Raw genomic sequence first — 21,463 nt, forward strand, 5'->3', positions numbered from 1 at the left:
GAACCATAAGGATTTTGAAATAATTCTGAAAAAGAGAAATAACGAAATCTAAAGAATAAACAAACAATTACGAAGACTGTAATGCTAATTATAGTGAAGCATTACAATATGAAAGTAATACATAAATAATTAGCGAATAGTAACGCCTTCGGCGTTGTTCTATTGCTATGAGTGAAATAAATATAGAAGAGTAACAATATCGGCGGAGTACCTGCCATGTTTTTTTCCTAAATTTGGTCTAGAATGTGACATGGTAATTCACCAATCAGCTAAGCCATTGCGGAAAAATATCTATCATTTTTGACAGTTCTTCTTCACGCCTCTCCGACCCCATGATCATAGCAGCTATAATTACAACTGACTAAAATTGAACGCAGTATGACGTGACTAGCCATCCCAGTGACTTGAAAAACTACGGATTTGTTTCGAATACTGGTCATTTCAGACGAGGTCCTTTTTTTGACTCCTCCCCACCTTCTTACGATGACGGAGCTAAAGTTCGAGTTAAACGGTATCGGGAGTGTGACTTGATTCCAGCGATCTCGAAAACTATGAATTTTAGCACTAATGTTCGGGACCCAGTGTATTTGAATCTCCTTTTATGCATTTATTTTGACCCTGCTCATGATTTCTCCCTAGTGCAAAAATGCAAAAAAGAAGCTTTGTAACTGATCAGACCTAATGAATATCTAATTGTGTGCAAAACTTGGTTGATCTAGGTAATTCCTTTTGAAAGGCGATTGTGGCTGATAGACAAACCTTTTATGTTATTATTATTTTATTATATTTATGTTATTAAAGTTTTTTTGTTCGATTGAATTAGTCCAATTTAAAGTAATCAGAAAAGGAACCTATAGAATTTGAAATACAGATGTATGATATAAATTCAACATACCTGTGAAGAAAACCAATAAATATAAACGTACCTGAGCTCCTTAGATTTCTCATTCGTCTCTTGGCTATCAATTACTTGAATGTTCTCTTTGTTCCTATCACTAATAATAGAAGATCCCCGAAGTTTGGTTGAGTCATCTATAGAACTTCTAAAGTCACTGGGTTCTGTTTTGAACTTTTCCGCATACTTGTGAAAAGGTACAGCTTTTGTATGGAGATCAGGCACTGATAAACGCTTAATCAGACATATTGGTTTTGAAGTAAGTTTCCAATCTTCTTCTCTATTACCTTCCAAAATAGTTTTAAATTTAGGTACCAAAGATTCTTTAAAAACGAAAAATTTCTTGGTGAATCCAACCTCCTCCTTTTCTACTGGTTCCTTGGATTCCAAATATGACATAAAATATGCTGAAGAAATACTCTCATTGTCCAATTCGTTAGTATTATTATTACATAGTTCATAATTCCAACGATCAGTCGACTCACTTTCTGTTTTCATTTCAACTGTAATGGAAACAGTATGTGAACAATCTAAAGTCAATTACTTAACAAAACATTTCTTACTTCGAAGATTTAAGACCTTTTGCAATCAATGATAGAACAAAACGAACAATTATGAAAGTATTAGGAACAATATAATTACATACAAATGCACACTCGTGACCATAATTATTGTCGCATATCTGTAACCGTCTTCTTGTAAGAATATAATTTGATCATGATTTTGCAAGGAACCTTTAATACTGATACTATGTGTAGAATCGGGAAATGTATGTTTATGGTAAATTTCATAGAAAAAGAATTATACATACGATAATTATAATGAGTAAAATAAAAGTTGTTAAATGGACAAGAAAATTTTACTTTCATTTTACTGGTCTCATTTACGGCTCTTTTGTCATGAAATTTGCAACAATCATGTCTTTGCCTATTATAAATGTAGTAACATTATAAGAAATACGGGTGAATTCGTTATCAAATTATATTCCTAGAACAAGTTATTTATAGTCATGCTAGAATAATTTTGGACATGAGTGTACCTAAAACACTAGGATAGGTCTATATATATAAGCTGTCATTTACCACGATACGCCCTAGTAACAAACAAATACAAAGTTCTGAAACTTTGTACCTTGAAATTATCAACAGCACATTGCTTAATCAACTCCACAACACAATTAAATTAACAGTGTTGCAAACTTAACGTATTTTTTCAACTGGGCGTACAGCACATTATTCCATACTTCAAATCCAAATGTCAAACGAAAACTTACAATATCACACATGTGCTTTCGTGATGGAAACTAAGGACGCTCCAGTATTAGAAACACTAAAAACGAACGGAACTTAGGATGTTTCACGTTAGACTTGTATGCACCGGGCAATGTACATCAAAAGTAAGTACCTGTTGTATAATACAGTTAGTATACAGGGTGTGTTTCAAAACAACACCGAAAACGTTTGTGAGGTGATTCCTCACACCAAGATAAGACCAAAAGTATAGACCAACCTGGGTGATCACATGCTTCCTCTCGGAGTTATAGGTTGCCGAAAACATGAAAAAATTAACTTTAAACGTCCGTAGCTCCAAAACTATGAGACCTACCGTAGTCAGGTCAAGACTTTACTTAGGAACTAGTATGTGCACTATCCAAAAAAATACATGTTTCAGAATCCTAAGGCACTTACGCAACAATTTTTAAAGAGGAAGTTTGGCTAAGGCATATAATTTTAAGTACTCACAAACTACCTCTATAAAAGTTGTTGTGGAAGTACTTCAGGAGTCTGAAACTTGGATATTTGGATAATGCACATACTAGTTTCTAAGTGAAGTCTTGAGCCGCCTACGGTAGGTCCCACAGTTTTAGAACTATGGGACAATAAAGTTCATTTCTCATGGTTTCGGTAGCCTATAACTCGGAAAGGAATCGTCTGTGCACCCAGGTCGGTACTTTTTGTGTTATCTTGGTGTGAGAAATCGCCTCTTAAACGTTGTCGGTTTTGTTTTGAAACACCTTGTATGACACTTTGTAACGACTACTACAATCTAAAGCCTAGTTGAAGGGAAGGCCTGATTATTGCCAATACGTAACGACCGCCTCCCTTGAACACACCTTGATCCCTGATTCGAAGTCCTAGCAACCTCGAAAGGAACCGAGAAGGGACTCAACGCGCAACGGAAACAAAAAAGACAACGAAAAAAAAGAATGAAGAACCAGAAACTTACCTCCGGCGAATGCAGATCAGAGGAGAGAGTAATAGCTCCATTCGATTCCCTTTAATAAAGCTTAACTTAAACATGTATGTATATAGGAATATTTTACCTTAGTTATATTAAGTGCTTTGAAAAAAAAAACATTTCCAGATATAATTTATTAACAATGCTTCAACTCCGACTGTTGTGGTAGTTAACCACACTACTACAATTAGCGTAAGGTGCCTATATATTTATTATTGTAACATAACATCACAAAAAAAACTTTCAAGAGAATACATTTAGAATTCTGTGTGTCAATCTCATATCCAATTTGTTTACACTATCAACCATTATCAGATTTTTATTGTTCATCTTTCATAACAGAACCGTCCATGAACCAATAGTTGAAGTAGATTGTACTGTAGGTGTTAGAAACCGTTACCTGACACTTCGTCACAACCATTAAAAGAAACACTTGTATTGCAGTCACAGAAAGTTAAATAACATTTAAGAATTTCACATCACTCGTCATAGGTACGACATAATAATCGAACAGTGATTCTCGCCTGCGCGAGTGTCAGCTGAAAGAAGTGTTACCGCTTCCGGTTCAGTTCAGGTGTCGAAGTCAACAAACAACGAAGGAACGGAGGTAATATTTACGGACATCTCCGTTCGGCAGCTCCAACCATGGGCGCACTGTACTACCAATGATAATGTCATAAAAATTATACGAAGTCAATATGATACACCTGACATCCCACTCACAGCTTCAGCAAGTCCGAACTCCTGCTCATACACTTTACTTGACTCAATATGCCGCAACAACTTAAATAATGATATGTACAGCCGAACCTTTCCTGGGCCGACACAGCAACTAATGACTCGGACGTTTAGTAATAATGTTCCCCTACGGGCGGACAAGGATAGTATGGACAGTAGACGGTGGATAAATAATGTGAATTTAGTAAACAATGAACCATATGATATGTAGTACACTTCGTAAATGCCGATTGGACAAGCTATTTAGGTATTAACTAGTTAAACCTTGGATTGACGGACGAGAAAACCTATGTAGACAGCCAGTCAACTAACAGATAGCGATTGGACTCGACATAGCTTGGAATGTCCACAACTTTGGAACGTGAAAACACTATTGAGAACAGCATCAGTATCTTGGCAACCTTACTACTATAAACATCTAAACCTATAACAAATAGTGAGAAGCACTGGTAAACGCTGTCAATATATATTATACGAAACTTCACTTAAACTGGGGCTTTAATAGAAAGATTTACGGACACGTATAATACAATTAACCCAATACTTAATGAATTTCGCAGCAGAGAGAGAGAGAGAGATTAACACAACGTGTGGATTACATGATGAGAGAGCTGGTTAAGACTATTCGGGGCCGCGCACAGGCTGGGCCCCTTTAGGAGGAGATTTCCCCCATAGGAACTCTTTACTCGGACATCGTGTCGTGTATAAGATACACTCGTAAGCTATACATTTTAGTACTCACAAATATTAATTTGTACTTCTGAAGAACACCAGTGCTTTCGTTATCTCAACTCTAATAAACAACTGTAGATTTTTATTTTAACTCTGATAACCCACTATAGCTAATACGAAGAAAGAATAGTTTCATTCAGTATGATCTTGTTCCAAAGTAATTCAACTGAACTAAATATATATCCGTTGACTTTTAGTAGTTCTAGTTTTACGACTAAAGCTTTCCAATAAAACAAGGTTAAGTTCACTTTACTTCAATGCTCCCATACAGAACAGTCATTGTAGATAGACTTAAAGTTAGTCACGTTACCTGAAGTGCTGCTACCAGAAGAAGAAATAACTAATTTTGCGGCATTGTTCAGCTTACACGATAATCACCATGTGCGTGGTCAACTTCCACTTTCCATGTTAGAATTATCCCCCTTCCATCCAGAACTTAGGGAGGATAATGTTCTCTCTATAACTTTACCCCTTGGAGCATATTATTATGTAGAATAAAATGACAAACTCACTTTCAGTCCATCACAAAATAAAATTTCTTCTAACAAAGAAAGAAGCACACGACGCCAATCTTGTTCGGCTTGGGGTAGAGTACACAGTATATACAAAGACAGTCGTTTCACCGCTTCACTTCTCTCTCTTTCCCGCTGTTGGAAATTTTGGTGAAATTTTTATCACAGCTTTATTAAATGAAATAAAGATAATTCACATTGAATAGACATTCATGAGCAAAATATATAGAAAAGAAAGAATACTACAACTTTATTTCGCATTATAAATCAACATTAAAGACTGGCCTCATTCCATAATGCTCCTATGCCTGTACATTCTCCTACTATGGGCGACTCAAAAGAAGAAGAAGAACCTTGACAAAACAAACTCAAGAGCAGTTTACTAAGAGAACCACCGTCCAAACACAACAAAATCTGCATTTCAACGCAATGTTTGCGAAAGAATAATAAACATAAGAATACTTTAAATCGCCCTATTATAAAATTACGATAATAATAAGAGTAATATAGTCCACTATTCATATTGAGCCTATTAACTTGTCTGTAACAAACAAGGTATGTTACAACTTTGAACAAGTAAAAACAAACTTTAGGAAATTAAAAACTTTTCAGAATGACTATATTTGGAGAAAATGTTTAGAAAAGTATAAAATTCAATCACATAGATGGTATTAAATATGCAAGAAGATCGTAGTAGTGCTCACATAAATCTGATACCAAAAACTGTTGCAGAGAAATGAACAATGATACAATTACGTATTCGTTAGAACTTTTTAAGAACAGATACCTTTCTTTGCTTCTAAAACATTACAATATTTGGTAGCAGCAGTTAAAAGAAGATCTACGACTTAAATAATTTCAAACAGTGTTGCAAATTTTCTGTGTTTACCATATCTGCAGAACTGTTCAAAATAAGAAATTGCTGAAAACGGCATGAACTCGTTACATATATTGAGAACCATAGGGATATATCGCATTGGATGAGATACTTGTGTAAGCAGTACAAATGTTTCGTTCTACTGTGTTTCATATAAGCGTATGATATTGTATTGTATTTATTTCGTCCTTTTTTTCATACATTTAGCACTGTATTGCAATACGTATGAAGTGGACACCTCATTTATACATAAACACAAAAGTAAAAAGAACAAAAATAGTGAAAATTACACACACTAGGTTAATAATTATACCTTACATCTTATTATACATTACATTTTGCGTGATATTATTAAAAATAAAGTAAGAGTAATTATTACTTGGAGCGTATGTAGAAATCCTTGAACATGTGCTAAAAACAAGCAATGACACTGGTTACTGTAGATCATGTAGTTTTTTTTCTTTTGTTTGTTTGTGTTTTAATTGTCATTTAAATGTGGAAGAATATTTCTCTAATTAACCCAGTGAATTGTGATATCTTTTTCATACCCCATCCCCCAAAAATGAATGGCTGGAAACCTTAACTTAAACATATTTTTTTAAATACATATTAGTCTACACAATTGGAGAGAGAAGCGGCCGTCTTTCATAATTAACGGCGGATTTAATGCCAAATTCCGCTAAACGGTATTATCGTCAGTATGCTAGTTATTTGTGTTAACTGTCCAAAATTCTGAACTTCGGAAATCAAACTCATGAAACTTCATAATGTTTGACGCCACTTATAGAGGTAGACATTACATAGATTAGAAAGTGTATAGCGAGTGCAGATAGGGAGTTGTCGACACAAACAGAGATATGTACAGTAAATAAGTGAAATAGGGGTTCAGATTGATTATCCAGATCCACATATTTGTAATACTTACAGAAAAAAAACTATAATAATATTTAAATAGAGTAGTAAGCAATCAAAGTATGGTGTTTTCTCCCTTGTGAGATCCGCACTTTAGTGAAATTATATAAATTAAAACCGAACCTGGTATGCACATATTCTCCCATAAAGTAAGTAGTGGTAGATTAATAAAGAAGAAAGCGACGTGCGGCGAATCTAACGACTTTAACAAAAATATATATTTGTGTCGTCATGAAAGCAGAGGTTCTACACAATCCTTCTTTACGCGTATACCTACCATCGCTGACACACTTGCTTTCTACGGACGCACCTCGCGCGAGGCCCCTGCTACGCTCCTGTCCAGACTCTGTTAGATAGCATTCGTGCTTAGTAGTGGCCACCTAATACAGGTGTTTGGTGCTAGCACATGATCTCGTAAACTGAATCTGCACCCAGGGAATCAAGTGCACATCTAATAAATTATTGCTGTATATACAGAAAGTGAATGCAGAGAGAAAGAAATATATATTTCATGAATTTTTGTATGGATTAGTATAATCAAGCAGCAAAGGAATATAATGCGAATAAATTCTAGATTTCGCTTTTAATAATGAATTACGTGTCAATAAGTATACTGATTGTTATTGAGAAAAATTTGTTTATTCATGCCCGCTGATTCAGTGCATGTACTTTATCCTAGGTTATATTCAGGCTGGCAGACCATTAAAGAAAGTGGATGCATCACGTTGGTTTGGATTCCATCCTTTTCTGCAGATCGATGACACGTATAGCCTTAGTGTTGAGGAAAGGATACGGTACTTTACTTCGTAAGAGTGAACTTAGAGCAGAACAAGTGATTTTGTCACATTATGTGCTATTGTTTATAAGAAAGTGATAAATAGGGTAGATTCGGATTGGTTAGGGTTAGGAAAGTTTGGATCCATTTTATTAAAAACGTAGAGTGTATTTCCTCGTACTGCTATTTATTGTGCACGTGTTCGTATGAATGTTCTACTCAACGTCCTATTTTGCCCGTTATTTCAATAGACAGTCAGTACTGAAGTCCAAGGTGTGACACCTATAATATATAGATATAACTCTTACTATGCGAATTGTTACCAAACTTTACTTAACCCATTAAGGCCCAAATTTTGTTTTTAAATAAAACTCATCTGGTAGACGTGTTTCACTGTTTTTAGTGAGAAAAAAGGGAATAAGATTTTTTTAAAACCTTTTTATTGATTAAAACGTTCAATTTATGTACGATCCCCAAATGGGGATCATGGGACATGCCGCGAATATATTTTCTTAGCAAAGATATTTTTGTTGAAAACAATACGGGTAAATGTTTCTGTTACTAAAGATATTTTTGTTGAAAACAATACACATATATTTTTCTCAGTTAGCTCTGCAATTGCAAACAAACCCTTATGTAAAAATACATTTATGTAAACGTACCTAAACAATAACATATGCAGCTAGCGGAAAAATACAAGATAGGTAAAATGATGGCATATAGTTTTAATTTGAATGTCTTTACCTTTCTTAGATTTCAAACTGAAGATGGATTCACTCTACTTTGTGATACACATCAAAGCACTCCATGTGAAAACCAACATTGCACTTGCAGCATTGTTTCCTCACATTGGTTTTACACACCGCACATTTTCATTGCTTGCCTTCGTTTGTCTTTTCCAAAGAATGCCCAAATGTATCCCTCCTCATTGCATGCGCTATATATCTACCAAATTTTGTCTTTCTTGCAGTTGGCCGTCCTAGGTTTCTAGGGTTTGAACACGATTTCAGAGATAAATATCTCACAGCTATCTCCCTACGAAACTGAAGAAGAGAAATCTTCTTATTTGATATGCAGTAAATTTTATGAGCGTTCACAATAGCGACTTCAATAGCATTTTTGAAAAGAGGAAAGTAACATTTTCCCCTCTGATTCTAATTCTATATTTCTGAACCTCCCAGTCCAGTTTGTGAACTCACCCATGTGCTTAGTGTAATTATGAATCATCAAGGGTTTGGCTACTGCAACGTCTTGTTTTTCGGAACGAAAAAACCTTCGTACGTTGACTGTCGTGGTGACTGTCGTGCACGTTGGAAGCACAGTGTACAGGTTACTTAGCACTCTCACGCACCGATTATCATTCCAAACTACAGCAAGAACCCCGTTGTCCTCATCAAATCTGTAATCACAGGATCCTCTCTTTTCTTTGGAAAACTCCTTATCTTGTTTGGGTGGACAGTTATTCATTCTGTTTGATCGGACAGTTCCTGTTGCGCGTACTCCACAATCTTTGAGCTGTTTCAAGAACTTATGGCTAGTAAAAAAGTTGCCAAAATACAAGTGATGAGCCATAGGATCTTCTATTACCGATAGCATCTGATGAACAACTGCTTCTCCAAGTCCCATGCTTTCAGAGTAATCTACGCCTTTGCCTTCATAAACATTCATCTGGAAAATAGTTCAAACACTTCCACGGGAGTTTTCCCTTGTACACAAATATGAGCTTCTCACGATTAGTATTCCAAGTATTGGTCAGTTTAGGCAAAAAAGAATACTCACCATTCTTCTTCAACTAGCGACTTTTATACGAACTTGATTTTTGCTTCTTGCGAGGAACTTCTGGACCGTTTGAAACACTTTCAGTTTCGTCACTATTAAACTGAGTGCCGCGCAAGGTATGAATCTCAACAAAACCAGGTACATCACGCGGAGCTGTATCAACTAATTCTTCATCGTCACCCTCCTCAATATCAAAAAGTGAGTCTACATTATCAGGAGGTAATTCGCAAATGTCAATTGGAGAATCGTCCTCTAAATCTTCATTTTCGAAGGGACCAGGATCAAGAAGCAAGTCTACTTCTTTGAGTGTCAAATACTTTCGACTCATTTTCTAAAAATGTTCAGAAGGAAATCGATCACAACTAAAACACACTAGTCTATTCTGATAACTGATTTGGCGTACATTAGACGAAAACACAAACAAAAGCACGAAAATAACGTCCATACTTCAAACATTAGCTTACAATCACTGTCTATCCCTCCAAATGAAATAAATCTGGGAAGTGCTGCCACCTATAACAACTTATTATCTGGTGCTGCGATCTGTGATGCAATTGTCTATCAATCTACAGTATCTTCAAAGAGTGGTGGAAACTCACAGTAAATTTCAAGGAAATACTGCTCTTTCCTAAACTTTACAAATAGGATTAAAAAACAACACGCTATGGCCCATGATCCCCAAATGGGGATCAATGTAATTGCATATATATTTCAGATTGTAAGAATTGTTGAGCAATTATATTGTTTAGTGCAATGTAGAAGCATTGTGTGTACCGTAGTGTGAAACTAAAACCCAAATCTACATTCATTGTAAACTTATGGATAAAATAAATTTATTGTGTATTTTCAAAAACGAAAATTTGAACTTGTTTTAATTTATTAGAACGTAAGTTATTATTTTTTGTATAATAATGCCAAATATTGCTTGCATACGTTAACTATAATATTTAACTACAGACCGGAACAAACAAAACACGATATAAAGTTAAGAGGATTACAGAAAAAAATATTTAATCACCGATCCCCAAATGGGGATCATGGGCCTTAATGGGTTAAGGGTCCTCACTAGTGATGAGTAAATTCCCAGCAAGATATTTTTCGGGAAGATTCCCAAAATGGGAATTTATGTTTAATCAGAAAGAAAATTGCATTCTATTACTATATTATGATTTCAAAGTGGAATTAATTTTTATATCACAGCATATTATTACTGTTGTCCACACAGGATTCTTTAAAATGTATATTCTGAACAGTACTATGTTACTTTACTAACACTTTATTATATTTAGAGAGTACGCATAAATGTATACAGTGAGCAAAGAAAGTATTCGTCCGGCCAGAACTGAAGTGTTTGTACGCATATAATTTGCATTCAACTTAGTAATAAAAGCAAGAACGAAACACAAATATTTCATTACACTATCTATATATTTACTAAACATAGACATTGTTATTTCACATTCGAAGGATACGAAAACGTACAAATAAAATAAACTAAATATATTTCACGCCAAAAAAGTATTCGTCTACAAAGAAACATTATTCATCTGCAATGGCTTAGATTATCGTCCCCCAAATTTTAATACTTTGTGGGTCCTCCTTTTCGCCGTATGACCTCCTGCAACCTCTTTGGCATTGATCTAACTAAATTTTCTGTTGTTGGCCTGGTAATTTTTCTCCATTCCGTCAACAATGCGTTTTTAAGATCAGTTTTATTTGAAACGTGGTGTTTTCGTATGTTTGTTTCCTCAGTGTGCCATAGATTCTCAATTGGATTTATGTCCGGTGATTGTGGAGGGATTTCCATCCACGTCGGAGTATTGTATAAGAGCCACAGCTTCGTATTCAGGGCAGTGTGTTTCGGGTCGTTATCTTGGGTGAATATGTAATCCCCTACTAGGCCCATTTGCTCAACACTCGTGGGAAGATTTTTCTTCAAGATGTTAATATATGCTATGTGATCCATTATTCCCTCAATGAAACACAATTCCTCAACCCCGTTCGCACCCATACACCCTTATACAAGTGCTGACTGCCCCCATGTTTCACTGTAGCTGTAAGATTATTTTCCTCAAGCTCACAATTCTTCTTTCTCCATACCAGAACTCGTCCATCTGATTGAAACAAATTAAATTTGCGTTCATCAGTGAAAACCACCTTTTTCCAGAAGTCGAATGTCTCGTTTCTGTATGATTTTGCATACTCCTGGCGCTTCTTTCTGTTGGTTTTGCTGATATGTGGTTTTCTGCGGGCTGTTCGAGCTCTATATCCAGTTTCATGGAGGACGTTTCTCACAGTTTGACCTGACACTTTTTTTTTCAAGACTCTCGTTCAAGCTCCGCAGCTATGAAAGGTGCACTCATTTTCGGAGTTTTCTTAACTTTACGTAAGATGAGACGTCTATCTTGCTGCGTTAGTTGTGATGGACGCCCAGCTCTCGGTAGATTTTTGTATGTTTTTCTTTTTAAACTTGTATATAAAGCTTTTAACGGTGGTAATAGGCCGACCAATCATATCACTGATCTCACTAAAGGATTTACCCTTACCAAACAATCGTATCATTATTCGTCTTTCCTCTTCACTCTTTCTTGTGATTTTCGGCCCATTTTATCTTCCCCTGGTTGGTTTCTGTTAGTTGCTCACTCCAACAGCAACTGCACACACACACACACACACACACTTCGACTAGAGTTCACTAACTGACACAAACATCTGCAAATAGTACCAAAAGACACGCGTTACGAAGAGTGTGTTGCTTCAGGTAGATACAAGACGAATACTTTTTTGGCAATAAATGTGACTTCTCTCTGCTTTATTGTAACCTGTAGAAAACGAAAGACAAAGTTTCATTTCTTTCTTTCTTTTTTTTATGCTGGGAAGTGTAGACGAACCTACGGGCATATTATTGTGCGATAGACTCTTCGTTCCTTTAATATATGATTCGATTTATATTGTATGCGCTTTCAGACGAATACTTTTTTTGCTAACTGTATTTATTTACAATATGTTCTATCAATTAAATATGTGTGAAAAATTATATAGTAACAGTTTAAATTTATATGTAAGTGGATTTGCTCATCTTGACTCTATTACTGATATTATAAACGCACTAAATTTATAAATGTTATAAACCAATTAGATTGGGTAAATGCTAGAAATAAATGTATCACCAATTTATCAACATTTGCGCATACATATTTATGTTCACAAAATTTGCAAGATACTTACTTATCTTTATATTTCAGCACGTAACATTGCCATACACGACCTTTCATTCCACCTATTTCTCGAAATTCCATACGTTAATTCACATGTAAAAAAAAGGAGTCCGACTACTTCTTCAGAAATTCGAGTTAGAGAGAGGAGACAGACCGACGTCATTACCAATGGTGGTTCAGGGTTTATTAATAGTACTTCATGTCTATTTCTACATAATTCTAAATTACTTTACAAAATGGTTCCTTTTCATCATTTGTAAATTAGTACTTTGCTAATTTTGGCTGTTCTTTAGGACTGGGGTCCAGCTTTTGCACCTACTTTTTTGCGATATTCTATTCCGATGCGGTTGTTTTATGGTTTCATACGTTAAATTACGTTACCAACATTAAATTCAGACAGCGTTGCAGAGCGAGCGTAAGCTAATGAAGGCGGGTTAGAGCCCCGCATGGCACGTTGTTTTCTATCTTCGTTACCAACAATTCACTTTCTTTTTTCACATAAATCACTTCCACTTACCTTTCCGTTTTGTATAAATCCGCTACTGCGTTAAAAAAAATGTGTTCGATACTTTCTTGACTATTTGAAGATCACTATCAACTCATTTCTTCCGTAAATCATCCTACTTTTTGCTAGTTTTGGCCCCCCAATTCTGAACAATTACCTTACTTTTTAGTGCAAATGGAAATAGAACTTAAAAATCATATTATTATTTATATAAAGTACCGTCAAATAATTTTAAATTTTTTAACCTCCTAATTCTTTAAAACCTAGAAGTAAATCATATTATATTAAAATAAAGTAATTAGCCATATGGTTCTTATAATTTGGGAGATAAAGTAAAGAAATGGAAATAAATTCCTTCCCGGGAATTTATAGGCCAGGGAAAAAACCCGGGAATATTCCCATTTTTAAATTTTTTCCCACCGGGAATATTCCCACTGCCCATCACTAGTCTTCACTACAGCGAAATTAAACTACCGCTAATTTTAGAGTTTTTCTGTAATATCTTCAAAACAAATACAAATATTCGAAAAGCAGAAACGTAGTGTACTAGACACTACGATTTTACATGTGATACCGTTATCACAACTCATCTATCTTCTGACGATTTGCAACTGTACCGGTAGCTAGTTTTAGTATTTTTTGCGGGTTCTGTAAATAGCGGCATACCAAAAGCAGATAAGTAAATTGTGGTGAATGTATCACATGCAAAATCGTATTGTCTAACTTACTACGTTTCTGCTTTTCGAATATTTGTATTTGTTTTGAAGATATTACAGAAAAACTCTAAAATTAGCGGTAGTTTAATTTCGATGTAGTGAAGATCTTTAACGATATAACTTAATCAAACTATATTATGGCTAGCCTTTCATATTTGGCATACACCAATAAATACACCATAAATTGAAAGAAATTATAATGACGATAATTTGTTTGAAATAAATAAGTGAAATAAAAGTAGGATATAGTATACGACAGTACCTCATCACTTAGCGAGGACTCACGAAGTGCAGTCTTTTACGGATTATTCATGGAGGATCTAGGAACTTGAAAATGAGGTAACACGACGACTTTCATTTAATTACTGAGTAATATAAAATAAAATGTACGTCGGTTTGCGTTGCGATTCGTTGTGTTTTATGGATGCGAAGAATATTAATGTGCCCTTGTACGTATGTATATGTGGGGGATTTGAAACACATATCGCATGTCACGTGCACATGGATGCTTCTTACTGTTGCACTACGTATAAAACTGACTTTATTTCATGTAGAAGTGGTAATGGAACACATAAGAAACGCAGATGAGGTACTGTTGTATACTATTACCTAAAAGTAAAAAGAAAATGAAAAGCATTTACCAAGTTAACGAATTGTCACACGACTCGCGCTCACGCAAGCAATACAAAAAATTCTATTTTGTAATTCCTTTTCCTAAAAGGAGTCAGAAAAAGTTAAAGACACAGATGACTTGTGTGAACTACAATTTCACTTCACTTCTGGGGAGAAGACGCCTTCCCCCTCCTGTGTTCCAGCAGAGACACCAAGGGGTAAACTCCAATTTCAGTTGTGGTGCTAAAATCAACTAGGCGGTCAGAACCAAGGATGTTATAAAATATCCTTGGTCAGAACATTTTCCGCTTTCTGTTTGGCAAGTCGCTGTTGCCAGGTTTTCACCCTATCCCTCTAACCCGTCACTTCCCTAATAATTTACCAAAACGTCAAAAAGTGCAAGTTCGAAAGAGCCTTTTTACTCAGAATCATTTAATATTGTGTTGGTAGTGGATAAATTTTATTTTGTAAAACTATCTTCAGACTAGCGCATGTCTGTTAGTATCTAGCTTCCTTGTAGGCATTTGTATCAGTTCTTTACTCTTTTTATATACCGGCACGTTTAGCCAGGTGTGCCCACAAAGGGGGGCTATGACGCAAACTGCGTCATTGAAATATTGGGGGGGGGTAAAAATCTATATAAATATGTTTGAGGGGTGTAAAAATAATCGAAAAGATTTTTTTTTCATGGAAGAACACCTACGGATAGACAATTGAGGGGGGTGCGTCATTGACATGAGGGGGGGGGGGCGGGCACCACTGGTTTAGCTATGCATTCTGCTGTTCCATTATTATAATAGATTTAACTTCTCTTGCACTTATTTAAAACAAAGACCACGGAAGATGAAAGACTTATTGATGCAATATACTAGGCCTTTTCAACACGATCCCCCTTTTATCACACCTTCTTGTCTGCGAACTTACAATTAATTTCCTGTTTATAAGTTTATTATTATTATTATTATTATTATTATTATTATTATTATTATTATTGCTATTCATCGCTTACAGTTGTAAATTCTATTTGCATTTTTCTTGTATTTAAATCCGCAGATTTTAGCGAGTTTCATTCCTCTTTTAATTCCAATTGTTTTTAAAACGATTCTCGTAATTCCTCAATATGCCTTTTTTTTTGTATTTGGAAACAAATTTACAAATAAAAATATATCTATCAAAAGAAGTCCAAAATATTTTTAAAAAATCTTTTTCTGCTACTAGACCCTAATTACATTTACATCTAATTCACACCCTCACATCCGGCAGCGGTTGCTCAGTGTAAAGCCTGTGGCAATACCCGAGTGGTCTCGGGGGTTCGGCTTCGGGTCATGAGGCGCAATCCACTGAGGGTTCGAATCCCTCTGAGGAGCAGGGTCGAATTTGTAATTGTCCTGGACCTTTCTGTGTTCGTGTCCCTATCGTGTTTCGATTACGCAGAAATTGCACGAACTGTCTATGGCATATAGTATCCCAGTTAGGACGAACTTTAAAAAACAAAAAAAATGTAGAGCGTTTACCTATGGTGCATGAGGTCCTTGATTCGACCCCAGCTCGGGCCAAGTGAGCTTTGTGGTGGAGAAACATCGTGTGCACGTATTTCCTCGAGGTTCTCCCGTTTCCTCCTACTTCATTCCACCATTTAATTCATTTTTCATTCTCTCCGTCTTATTTAGCCTAGCCGGCATAATTATAGGGCGTAAACTTGATTTCAGTTTTTCAGACCTCATATTCTCGCGAGTCCAACGTTGAGAAACCTCGCAATAGAAAAAGTGTACAATTTTTTATGGAAAAAGATTCCCATGATTGTGTCCTTTAGGCTAAATGAAACGGATGATCGATGAAAGTGAATTATAAAATTACATGTATTTTTGTATTTTCACTGGAAATCGAACCCGGGACTATGTGCACCCAAAGCCATACGCAGTAGTTAGTAGACCAGAGGGAAGGGCTATTTTAAGATCGAATAATAGTGAGATATGCATATTATATAATACCTAAGAATAATAAAAGGCCTGGACTAAAAGGCGGGATTTTCAAAAAATGTCAACCTACTTATTACACCGTTAGGAGGCAATGATGATGAGATAGGGAAAATGAATATTATGTTTTGTACATCAAGTAAGTTTTTGTCCATTTTTATTTTTATTTATAATACTACTACTACTACTACTACTACTACTAATAATAATAATAATAATAGTTTTTTAATTACGTGTTTATTTGTATCTTACGGACATATATTCACATAACCATAGTGATATATATATATATATATATATATATATATATATATATATATATATATATATATATATATATATATATATATATATATATATATATATATATATACTTAATTTAAATTCGCATCCTTTGCAATAACTTATGTATAGTTATGGAGCCTTTTTCCTTTCTTTCCCTTCCTCTTTTTTCTGTTGAAACGAACGAAATGGACCGTAACTCTTGTGGCAAACGTGTTATCTGAGCGACGCGGACTTTGAAGAGAAACTGAAGCACACCACATTTTTTTTTTTAGTTGGCAGCCGTGTTGGGTATCAATGTTAAATGTGGCAACTCAGCTCTGTTGATAGTCGTGTTGGGTTGGGGGGAAGTGTGTTTGCAACCCTTATTGGTTCATACTTTCCTGTAGTCTGAAAAATAGTGTTGCGAAGTTGAAAACATTTCCTACATTAACGGAGTGGTGGGGAAAGGTACTACAATATTATAAAACAAATTTGCTCTGAATTTCAGAACATAATTGGAGCATTGCATATATTTTAAGAAAACATAGTATTTACAATTAATCTGAGGGAATCGAAAAAAGACTCTTTAGATTACTTTCAACAAATATTTTAATTTCATACAAACTTACTACATACAGTATTAGGCGTTTCAAATAGTAAGGAAAAACTCAACATCCGGCCAGCTTTTTCATTTACCCGGAAGTATAATAATCATAACAGAAATTTCAAGAATAATAATAATAATTAATTAAATTAAGAACGTTTTGTAGAATTCTAGTAGTAGTGGTCCCGTTATGTGCGAATTGACTTTTGTGACGTCATAGGTCAAAGGTCAATGACCTTGGCTCGGGGTCAATGACCTAGGGGTACATAGGACCACCCCCTCTAAATTTTGGCAGGGGTACCATGACCCACTCCCTAAATTTTGGCAGGGGTACATAAGACCACCCCCCCTTAAATGTTGGAAATTGCCAAATCTGAAAATTTGGTATGGTAGCCTAGGACCATAGTATGTACCTCTATCCGTATTGGGTGTCTATGTCGTTCCCTTTCATGAGTAAAAAATTGCCAAAAAGTCAAATTTCGGGGGTTTTTGACCTAATTTATCCCCTTTGATGAGGTGTTATTACCTTATATGGTTATATGGGCGTATACAGGGGTCCATTACCTTTCATAAGACATGGGTATATTAATGCACCCCTTGAAAAATTTGGGAGGGGTACCTTGGCCCACCCCTTAAATTTTAGAAATTGACCAATTTAAACATTGGGTATTATAGTATAGGACCCTAATATGTATTATGATAAATTTGAATGGTCCACCTCGTTCCCTTTTAGGGGTACAAAATTGCCAAAAATATAAACGTAAGCAATACGTAGTACCACGTGTTTGGTTTTGGTCGATTTTTTCCCCTTTGATGAGGTGTTATTATCCTATATAGTTATATGGTCATGTATAGGGGTCCATTACCTTTCATAATATATGGGTATATTTGTGCACTCCTTTAAAAATTTGGGAGGGGTATTTTGGCCCACCCCTTAAATTTTAGAAAGTGCTCATTTTATATATTTGGTATTATAGTACTGGACCCTAACATGTATTATGATAAATTTGGGTGGTCCACCTCGTTCCCTTTTAGGGGTACAAAATTGCCAAAATATAAACGTAAGCAATACGTTGTACCACTTGTTTGGTTTTGACCTAAGTTATCCCCTTGGATGAGGTCCTATTACCTTATATGGTTATATGGTTATGTATAGGGGTTTATTCCCTATCATAAGACATAGGTACATTTGTGCACTCCTTTTAAAATTTGTGAGGGGTACCTTGGCCCACCCCTTAAATTTTAGAAATTGCTCATTTTATATATTTGGTATTATAGTACTGGACCCTAACATGTATTATGATAAATTTGGGTGGTTCACCTCGTTCCCTTTTAGGGGTACGAAATTGCCAAATTTTAGTACAACCACGTGTTTGTTTTCGCTCAATTTATCCCCTTGGATGAGGTCCTATTACCTTATATGATTATATGGTTATGTATATTGGTCCATTCCCTATTATAAGACATGGGTATATTGATGCACCCCTTGAAAAATTTGGGAGGGGTACCTTGGCCCACCTCTTTATGTTGGAAATTGCCCAATTTAAACATTTGGTATAATAGTATAAGACCCTAATATATATATATATTACTATAAATTTGGGTGGTCCATCTCGTTCCCTTTCATGGGTACAAAATTGCCAAAATTTTAGTACAACCACGTGTTTGGTTTTGACTTAAGTTATCCCCTTGGATGAGGTCCTATTACCTTATATGGTTATATGGTTATGTATAGGGGTTTATTCCCTATCATAAGACATAGGTACATTTGTGCACCCCGGGAGGTGTACCATAGCCAATCCCTTAAATTTTGGAAATTTTTCAATTTAAGCATTCGCTATTATAGTACATGACTTCAATATGTATCATGATAAATTTGGGTGGTCCACCTTGTTCCCTTTCATGAGTAAAAAAAATGCCAAAATATAAACATAAGCAATATGTTGTATCACGTGTTTGGTTTTTGGCCCAATTTATCCCGTTTGATGCGGTCTTATTACCGTATATGTTTATATGGTCATGTATATAGGTTCATTTCCTATCATAAGACATGAGTACATTGATGCACCCCGGGAGGTGTACCATAGCCAATCCCTTAAATTTTGGAAATTTTTCAATTTAAGCATTCGCTATCATAGTACATGACTTCAATATGTATCATGATAAATTTGGGTGGTCCACCTTGTTCCCTTTCATGAGTAATAAAAATGCCAAACTTTTGTACAACCACGTGTTTGGTTTTTGGCCCAATTTATCCCGTTTGGTGCGGTCTTATTACCGTATATGTTTATATGGTCATGTATATAGGTTCATTTCCTATCATAAGACATGAGTACATTGATGCACCCTTTAAAATTTGGGAGGGGTATCTTGACTCATCCACTCAGTTTTAGAAATTGTTTAATATAAGCAATTGGTATCTTCGTACAGGTCTTAAATATGTACCACTATAAATTTGGATGGTCCACATCGTTCCCTTTCATGGGTAAAGAACTACCAAAAATCAAATTTCGGAGGTTATTGACCCCTATTTAGCACGTTATATGGTTTATTACCTTCATATGTTTATATTCTCTTTTAAATTTGGGAATTATCATATAACATAATTCGGTAAACGTTTTCTAGGACCCATTGGTATTCATCTTATGGCCAAATATTCAAAATTTAAAGGTTATTGACCGGCTTTATTATTGAATAAGTACAGGATTTATTACTTTTTCATAAGACACAGGTGTATTTGTGTACCAATCTTAAATTTTGGGAGGGGTACATTTCTTATTGTCATATCAATAATTGGTAATTGTTCTTAAAATTGGATAGTATCTCATTCATTGGGTAAATCATTATGATCACGTGATCAGTTATTGACCTATGATGGGATTAGGAGTCCAGGACATTGGTACATTTAAACTTTGTAGGATAATTTGAGAATGCGTCATTGGTATTGATTATTACAGCCAAATATAAACGTAAGCAATACGATGTACCACGTGATTGACCTTGATGAGGTAGTGTACAGGGATACATAGCTAACTTTATTGAATCTTATGACTCATAGTCTTAAGGGAATACATGCTACAACACTGGCAAAGTTATTGTAGATGCAATTTGATTGGTTGATCACTATCTTTCGTGCAATCTGATTGGCTGATCACTATATTTCGTGCAATCTGATTGGTTGCTGATTTTCAAATCTTTCCTGCATTCAGTTTTAAGTTTTGTTTAAAATTTAAAAAAGTTTTTGAAATTTTTGTTTGAAACTGGTTTGACATTTTTTTCGTTTGAAAATTTTTTTCGAAATTTTTGTTTGAAATTTTTGTTTCAAAATTTTTTGATTGAAACTTTGGTTTGAATTTTTTTCGTTTGAAATTTTTAGTTTGAAAATTTTGTTTCTAAAGTTTTGTTTAAAAAATTTTTGTTTGAAATTTTTGTTTCGAAATTTTTGTTTGGAAAATTTTGGTTTCAAATTTTTAAGTTTGTGCACTCATTAGTGAAGAACCGGAACTGCTTGGAAGAAAATTTGGTTTGAAAATTTTTGTTTCGAAAGTTTTTTTGAAATTTTTTCGTTTCAAAATTTTGTTTGAATTTTTCGTTTCCAAATTTTTTCGTTTCAAAAATTTTGTTTCAAAGTTTGGTTTGACATTTTTAAAAGTTTGTGCACTCATTAGTAAAGAACCGGAACTGTTTAGAACTAAAACCTCTGGCAACAAAACCTCTGGTTACAAATAGTACACGTCCGAACATGATATTGCAACGTCATCAGTTTTGCATCATATATAAGTATCGTTCGAGGTAGTATTCATAATAACATCATCATGGCTACTTGTCTGCAGTTTCTAAACACACGTGATGTGATGAAATCATTTACCAAGATTACTGGTTTACAACAGATTGTACCTTATAGAATCTTAGCTAGCCAAAAAATCCCTAAAAAGTTTGGATTAAGAATCGTAGTGAAGCTTGAACATGATAAGAATATAATTTTACCAGCAAGATATTTACCCATGGAAGTATCAAAACAAGAAGAACTGCTGCGTTTCTTAAATACTGGATCTGTATCTTTATGTTACAAAGGATTCTTGGGTCGAAGTCATCAATTTGAATTTAGTA

General features: G+C 35.0%; 1 protein-coding gene across 4 annotated transcripts in view; it reads right to left on the bottom strand.

The window, feature by feature from the left end:
* LOC145671388 (uncharacterized) overlaps positions 1-21,463 on the bottom strand; it is a 225,297-nt gene that overhangs the window by 174,410 nt on the left and 29,424 nt on the right. For 3 of the 4 annotated variants that reach the window (XM_081740491.1, XM_081740490.1, XM_081740488.1), the window contains exon 2: positions 927-1,398. In XM_081740491.1, the coding sequence (XP_081596617.1) occupies positions 927-1,398 (472 nt within the window). Of the gene's footprint in view, positions 1-926; positions 1,399-14,538; positions 14,815-21,463 lie in introns of those variants that run through there. The other variant, XM_081740489.1, reaches the window with a different exon arrangement.

This window comes from Thermobia domestica, chromosome 15 (genome assembly GCF_964235325.1).
Source record: "Thermobia domestica chromosome 15, izTheDome1.hap1.1, whole genome shotgun sequence".
In the NCBI taxonomy this organism is placed as follows: domain Eukaryota; kingdom Metazoa; phylum Arthropoda; class Insecta; order Zygentoma; family Lepismatidae; genus Thermobia; species Thermobia domestica.